This window comes from Galeopterus variegatus, unplaced genomic scaffold, assembly GCF_000696425.1.
Source record: "Galeopterus variegatus unplaced genomic scaffold, G_variegatus-3.0.2 Scaffold2734, whole genome shotgun sequence".
Classification (NCBI taxonomy): Eukaryota; Metazoa; Chordata; class Mammalia; order Dermoptera; family Cynocephalidae; genus Galeopterus; species Galeopterus variegatus.
Window position 1 is genome coordinate 88,551 of NW_007728845.1, and position 8,342 is coordinate 96,892.

Genomic DNA, 8,342 nt, shown 5'->3' on the forward strand with positions numbered 1-8,342 from the left:
AGGTGGCGGCGGGGGAGGTGGCGGCGGGGGGAAGTCGGGGGGCATTGTCATCTCGCCGTTCCGCCTGGAGGAGCTCACCAACCGCCTGGCCTCGCTGCAGCAGGAGAACAAGGTGTTGAAGATCGAGCTGGAGACCTACAAACTCAAGTGCAAGGCGCTGCAGGAGGAGAACCGCGACCTGCGCAAAGCCAGCGTGACCATCGTGAGTGCCCCCCGGGGGTGCGCCGCAGCGCCGACCCCCGCACGCCCCCGGGAGGGGCTGCATCCGGACCCAGGCAGCCCACGGGACCCCCCAGACTCCCGGGGCCCCGCAGCACGGACACTCCTTGCGGAGACCTACTGGTCTCCGGGGGAAGAGGGAGGTGTCCCTTCGGGGCCACGCGGGTCTGTCGTCCTCGGGGGCCCAGGACCCTCGCGGGGTGCGGGGGAAGGCTACTGGGGCAACTACCCGTGGTCCCTTCGTGCCTCTGGGGAGGAGGCCCCTCTGGGGCAGGGCTGGCGGCTTGGCTGGGGGGCGGGGTGGGACTTTTTTCAGTCCTGGCATGCTTGGGGGTTGTCCAAAATCTGGGGAACCCGAGTCGGAGGAGAGGGAGGAAGCTGGGGTCTGTTCAGGGGGCCTGTCTTGGAGTGCGGGGGTGGAGGGGTGCGCTGCTGGGCTTGGCACTCTGCTGGCATCAGGACGGCGCTAGCTTGATCGCCCGGGGAGGGGGCGGGAGAGAGTGGCCGGGAATCCGGGAAGTGGAGTTTGCTGGCCAGGATCGAGAGGGAAGGGCGGGTGTCGGAGCTAATGCTTTCACCTCCAGTTGGAAGCCCTTTCCTTTGGGGTGGGAGGGTGGGAGAGTGGGCGGTTTCCAGCGGGGAGAGTGCGGCATCTTAGTCTGGCCTGGAGAGGGCTGGGGCTGAAACGAGAGTGAAGGGTAGCGGCTGTGACTCCCTGGCTGAGCCTGATGTACGTGTGTTTGCTTCATTGGTGGTGGAGTGGTTAGGAGTACCTCCTTGCCTCTGAGTCCAGTTACTTGACTGGAGAACAGGCCATCTGTTCTGTTTCTACCTGGCCCCCCGAGGCTACCCAGAAGAGGGGAAGAGTAGGTCTGTAGGTTTCCCTCATGGTGTAGCAGGCATTTAGAAGGGCCGTGATGAGGCGAAACATAACTAGAAAAAGTACACTGTGTGCTCTCACCTAATATCCCTGCCAGCTCGCCACATCATTAACATGCAGAATCCCCGCACAGACAACCCTTTTCAGATCAAAACAGTTTCCCAGCCAGGAGCAGAGAAGGGAATGTCAAGAAAGCAAGGGGATAAATTGCCATAGCTGCTGCACAATAGCCGATTAGACTGAACCTCAGATCGAGAAAAAGGGATGGATTTGGGATGGATGAAGGATCACACCCTGGAAATGGAATGGGGCAAGTTTAGGATTCCCCTGTGCCAGGAAAAGTCTTCAGTAGAGGACTAAGTGTGTGTGTCCTTCCAGTGCTGGCTCACACATGAGAATTCTTATTCTTAATTTGTGTGGAAAGCAGATTTCCACCAAAGTTTTAGTGTGATCAGCAGCGTAAACTAATTGATTGTAGAAAGACACTTAGCATGCTGAAATCTGGTCCTGGTGAATGGAATTGAAGCAACATTCATGTGTCTCCAGACTGTAAAGTTCTGGAAGTACCCTTTTGCTAGGAGGGGGGAGGAATTTCCAAAGGCAGCCATTTCCAAGTCTCCTATGTAGCTTTTTTGTCTGAGAGAGATGTCTCTGCTGAGTGAGTGGGGGTTCGAGAAGAGGGGAAAGTTGGTGAAGGCAGTTTATTTAAAGTTTGAATTAGGAAATGAGGTTAGTCTCTTGGAGATTGTGAACCATGGAAAGTAAAACTTACATGACAAAATCTCTAGCCTCTTGCATACAGTGAGCAATTCAGGCTGTTTTTGTTTGTTTGGGAGAGGGTAAGGGATGGGGGTGGAGAGACTATGAAAGGGTTATCTGTTTGACACTTTGACCATATTATAAGTAGGTCTGTAAATTGTAAATAAACATGCCTTACAGGGACAAACATGTTCATTCCTGGTGTGTAAGATGAGAGGCCTTTTGAATACTTGGCTCAGAGAGCGTGTAAGGTGGTGGCTTTATTTCTTAGCATTTATCCTCAGTTAAAACTGACATTCAACTGAATATACTTTGTGAAATGTTCTGTGGCCTTCCTGGGAAAAGTTTTAAAATGGTTTTAGATGACAATCCACAAGTACTAGAAGCTGTGTAAGGTGGTGGCTTTATTTCTTAGCATTTATCCTCAGTTAAAACTGACATTCAACTGAATATACTTTGTGAAATGTTTTGTGGCCTTCCTGGGAAAAGTTTTAAAATGGTTTTAGATGACAATCCACAAGTACTAGAAGCCACTTCATTCTTCTTTAATCTCTGACTAATGTATTCAGGGAGACAAGTAAAATTGCTTGTGGTTCTCCTGTTTCTATAATACTTGGTAGATGTTTCTAAGGAGCTAGATGACAAATACAGAAAAGAGATTCCCTTCAGCTTTTGAGTGTTTTGTGAACTGACCCAGCATCCAGATTGTGTTGGAGTGGGCATGACCTCTCAGGTGTGGAATGTGGGAGGAGAAATGTGTGACTCTGTGAAATGGGTCTGTGGATGTAAGGAATCCATTGAACAACACTGCTTCATAGTTTATGTGAAGGTTAAGCTGGACAATCCGTGACAACTCTGACTTTGTATTGCTCTTGCCAGTAGCTGCCTATGAGGTTTGGGATAAGGCCTAGATATTCAATTAAATGAAGGCCTTGCTTGATTTTTAACTATTTTAGTTAATTTGAAGGGAAGATGCTACCATAGTCCTATTACTTGCCTTCCTGGCTCTTATTAGTTCCTCTAATTATATTAACTTTCATGTTCTTCAACACTAAAGGTGATTATGGCTGTCTTTCCTTTTCCTTTAACGTGTTCAGGAAGGCACGTTACCTTTTAGCCATACTCTGGAGAAGAGTGAGGCACCCTGTATTTCTTTTTTTAATAGACGTTTTTTAGAGCAGTTTTACGTTCACAGTAAAACTGAGCTTAAGGTACAGAAATTCTCACATACCAGGTACCCCACCAGCACAGGCTCTCCCACCATCAAAATCCTGCACCAGAGTGGTCCATTTGTTACAACTGATAAACCTGCGTTGACACATCATGACCCAAAGTCTATAGTTTACATAGAATTCATTCTTTGTGTTAAACACTCTGTGGGTTTAGACAAATTTAGAATGACGTCTGTCCACAATTATAGTATCATACAGAGTAGTTTCACTGCCATAAAAATTCTCAGTGCTCTCCCTATTCATCCTTCCCTCCCTGATTATCCCCCCCCCCCCCCCCCTTTTTCCCCCCCCCCCCCGATCCTTTTACGCTCTCCATAGTTTTGTCTTCCCCAGAATGTCATATAGTTTGCCGCCTTTTCAGATTGGCTTCTTTTACTTAGTAATATGCATTTGTTTCCTCCATGTTTTATTCGTGGCTTGATAGCTTGTTTCTTTTTAGCATTGAATTATATTCCATTGTTTGGATGTATCATAGTATATTTGTCCATTCACCTACTGAAGGACATCTGGTTGCTTCCAAATTTTGGCAATTATGAATAAAGCTGCTATAAGAAAATCATGTGCAGTTTTATGTCTGGACAGAAGATTTCAGCTCGTTTGGATAAATACCAAGGAGCACGATTGCTGGATTGTGTGGTAAGAGTATGTTTAGTTCTGTAAGAAATTGTCAAACTGTCTTCCACAGTGACTGTACCATTTTGAATGGGAGTTTTCGTTGCTGCACATTTTTGCCAGCATTTAGTGCTGTTAGTGTTCTGGATTTTGGCTATTCTAATGGGTGTATAATGGTATATCATTGCTGTACCCTTTTTAGCCAAGTCCAAAGGCAAATAGAAGCTCTTAACCAATGGTCTTTTCCGGTATATCAGTGCTTATTCTTATCAGTCTACCTATTTAATAAGGGACTAGTTTCACGAGACTGTTCTCAGCATCTTAAGGAGGTATCAACTGTAAGAAATCTTTTATCCATGTCTACAAGCGCTGGGTGCATCTGGCAGTTACAGCTTGCTGCCCTGTCCCCGACCCCCAGTATGTTTTATTGGGGGCTTAGAGATGGAATAGAATGTTTTGAATGGTTATTTGATTTCACCCATTAAATCAACAGTGGAACCAGGCTACTGACTATAGATCATAATTCCTTTTTTTGGAGTGGGGTTAATAAACAAAAAACAAATGCTTAGTCACCATTTTGAGTCGCTTTTATGTGTCAGGCCAGATCTGTCTGGCTTGTCCTGTGAGTGAGAATGTCATTGTGGATTATCTGATTCAGTGCAGTGAGGAACGTCAAGGGGTGGTGGTTTCTGAGAAGGTGAGGAAGATGCAGTTGTGTGCAGTAATTGGATGGCTTCAAAGTTCTCAAATAGTTGCTGGTATTCTCAGAGTATAAGCAGGACCTCAACTGGTTCTCTAGTGTGTGCCTTTTCTAGACAGGTTCAGACCTTCAGTATGTGTTTGGTTTGGAAATAAAAGGCCTATGATAAATCACTAGTATTTAAGTATCTTTTTCTGATTATAAAATTCTTCATTATGGAAGTTTAGGAAAACAGAATTACAAAGGAGTTTTGAAGTTATACTAGAAAAACATGTTGGTATGGCATGATTAGAAAACCTGGCTATTTTAAATATCAACAGTGTAATGGTTTCATTAACCAATAAAAACCACTGTATAGTTAATGTATATTTTGGATTATTTACTCTGGAAGACTAATATATTATTTTTTCATTTTGGCAGACTCTCAGATTGACATTGCCCTTTGTTAAGAGGTGTGGTGCCCCCCCCCCTTTTTCCTATCTAGAGAAAATATTTCTCAGATTTTTATGGAAACACCCAACTTTAGACACAACTTTGAGGAAAATGTGACCTCACTTTCTCTTATCTAGAGAAAATGTTTCTCAGATTTTTATGGAAACACCCAACTTTAGACACAACTTTGAGGAAAATGTGACCTCACATTTAGGTCTAACTGAACACAAGTTTTCTTAAAGAGGTTATTCTAGTATTCTGCATTTAAACATTTTCACATTTGTAGGTACCTTCTGTGTGTTACATATAATCTATTTGTACTTAATTTTAAAAAGTCTTAATGGAGGTATGGTCCTTATTTGCTGCAGATGGGGAATAGTTAGAGAATCCACAGTATCTGGTTTGTGGTGGTGACGCTTGTTTAAGACGAGAGGGGCTGGTCTGAAGCAAAAATCTGGAGCAGTTTTTGCTTGCTTAAAAACTTCTGATGGCTCCCTATTGCCCTCTGGACCCCGGTCAGCTATCTGGTGGTTCCCCACTCCCTGCATGACAGGCTCCTGCTTGCTTTCTATCCGCACCCCTTACACGCAGTTCACCTAGTGTGCATTCTCTAAGCTCTCACTCGCCTGAACTTCTAGCTCCCAGAATTTCATAGACTTCCCTGGTTCCTCAAGGGTGGGTGTACCTCCTGCCCTTAAATGCCCTTCTCTACTCCTCCCTTGCCTTTTTACCTGTTCAGGTGGACTGTTCTGCCTCTCCTACCCAAACCCTTCCCCAAACCCCTCCCCGGTGTGCCCCAGCACTGCCTCTTCCATCAGCTACACTCTGGGTTGGGTGCCTGCTCATGTTCCACAGCACCCGTCTGTCACTTACCCTCCAACACACAGATCTTCCCCAGCAGATGTGTAAATTCCTCTGGGGGCAGAATTTGCCTTGTTCATCACATTCCTCAGTGCCTGGCATTCGGGAGACACTCAGAGGTTGGAGTTGGCCCTAGAGGCATTGTGTGTGTTTGTGTTTTCTCTGGGGAAGGTGCTGATACTTGTCTTCTGTACCTTTTGGTCATAGAGCTACTCTCCTGCCACAACAGCAAACACAGTTGGTTAAAGAGACTGGATGGATGGATACTCTGTATACTTTGGGGGACCACTGCAATCAGTGTGTGTCCTAAGCCCTTGCTTTCTAGCCTTGGTGATTTTATCTGAAAAGGGACAAAATGTCTTCAGGTTCACCTTTCCAAGAGTTTCCGAGCAAGGCTTAGAGGAAAAAGCAGCCCTGTTGGAAGTATTCAGATTTACTGCCTTGGTTCTGGGGATGGTGATAGATGTTTCCTATGAGTTTCTTTAACGTTGAATGCACCACATCCACCTCTCGGAAACGACTGTGGACCATCATAAGTACCAGTGACCTGAAGCTCACACTGGGGGAGACTTGTTGAATGCTTGTTGATGTCCATAAGTGGCTTGCAGAATGGAGGTGGAGCGATGATACAGTGTCAGTCAATGTACTTGGGTTCTGTGTGGTGTTTTCCCCCTTAAATCATGCCTTGCAGAGATAATTATGTTTACACCTAGAATTGCTAATCTGAGCTTTTAAACTGCAGGTGGGTTGAGCAAGGAGTAATAGTCTTTTTGTCTCCTCTGTGTACTTTTTTCTTCAGTGGGTAGGCGTTGCTTTTTGTTTTCAATCACAGTGCAGGTACTTTTAGATACCTATATGGAATTATTGTCATTGCCAGTAAAGTAAATGTTCACTGCTTTAGTATGCTTCTACTCGTTGGAGGTTTCAGTTTTCTTGACAGAGAAACTAATGCTCTGGAAATATTTCTAATCCTCAGGATCTTGGAGTGGTGTTACCTTGTAGACTCTTCCTATTTCCCTAAGACTGTCACATTTTCTTATCTTTTACGGCTGTCATTATCTACAGCTGTGAAGTTGTTCCCAACCCTCATACCAGTAAGTTGAAAAAGTCATTTTGTGGGGGCGGGGGGGAGGGAGGAAGAAGGGGGTTAACAGTGTGATTGATAGTAATTTAGAATTAACCTCTCTTTACTTTATTGTCGGTCCCCAGATCTGATGTATGGAATGCAATTTAGTGATTAAAATTCATTACAGTAGTTATTTGTTTAATGCTGGGGGAATTTGCTGTGATTCCCCCCCCCCCGGCCCCCTACCTTTGCTTTCTCTGTGAGGCACAAAATGGCATGTGATAAATAGGCAGGATTCAACCTTCAAGTGCTTGTACACAGCCTACTGTGTGCCAAATACTCAGAAATATCCAAAAGGAATGTCAGGACTCTTCCAGTAGCCTAACAAGCATTGCACTTGACTTTCATTCAGTTTGGCCCTGGCCTGATGCCATAGGGAATTTGGAGCAGAGGGAAACAGTCCTTTTCTTTCCAGCCCAGAGGGTGGTAAAGAGGAGAAGTAATCAACATATACTTGGAAGCAAGAAAGGAAGTTCAGGCAGATGCCTGTAGGGGTTCGGAGGGGGCGCAATTTAAATTTTACATTCCACTTTCCCAAATGAAGTTCATCTGTCTCAGTGAATACCTTTAAGGAAAACAGTGAGTCATATTCCCTCGCAGTTTAATTAGCTTGTAGTTTATTTTGTAAGGCAGAAATGGGGGGAGCTGTTGCTCAATTGATCTGTGTTCAGGTGGCATGGGGAGGGGAGGCTTTTTGTTTGTTTTCATTTTCATTTTTATGTGGTGATGAGTGAAGAGAAATATCATTGTTTTAATTTCGTAATTTGCATCTGTCAGTAGATCAGAATTATCTAGGTGGTTTTCCCTCTATTCCTTTTATACTCTGGGGCCCACCCATGTTCCTTTCATGGAATATTGTTGGATGGATGGAATTTCCTGTCTGTAATCTGAAACTATGTGAAAGCAAAGACGTCTGGCAAAATTAATTAGAGATACTATTTTATGGCAATTTTTGGCTTTATTTTTTTTTTTTTAAAGTGGTGCTGATTGATGGGCTAATCTTCCATGCATCTGTTCTAGATCAGGCCAGCCTCGGTGGGCGCCAGGTGTGTGTCCAGAGTAATCTAGTTAATACCCACCAGGGCATCTCAGGGCACTGGGGATCAGATGAGGCCACTGGGTACTGAGGAACAGAGTTTGGCTGTTAAGCCAGACACAGGTCATAATTCAAAAAGTTTTCCATAGGAGGAAAGAGAAAAGTGAAAGAATGAAAACAGCATGGATTACGGATAAGACAAAGAAAATTTTTGGAAATCTTATTACCTGTATTAAACATTTCATGTGTTGCTTTCATAAATGAACAGTTTGAGCCTTTTGTGCTATCCGCTTTTTGAGACTGAATTAGAGGGGCTAAAATGGACAGATTTGGGAGAAAAATAATTATACTCGGTGTTTAATATAGAAAGAACTTTTCAACTCATGAAATTATGTAAGCAGTGACCTTTTTTTTTTTTTCCAGCTATCCTAATGATACTAACTCAAATGATAACTTTTATTCTTCTGAAAATTTTTTTTTTTTTT

At 44.3% G+C, this 8,342-nt stretch overlaps 1 protein-coding gene across 1 annotated transcript in view; it reads left to right on the plus strand.

The window, feature by feature from the left end:
- The window catches only part of LOC103598782 (transcription factor Maf-like), a 76,985-nt gene that overhangs the window by 1,591 nt on the left and 67,052 nt on the right, over window positions 1-8,342 (plus strand). Inside the window, exon 2 of the mRNA XM_008582842.1 lies at window positions 3-202. Coding sequence (XP_008581064.1) covers window positions 3-202 — 200 coding nt within the window. The remainder of the gene's footprint in view (window positions 1-2; window positions 203-8,342) is intronic.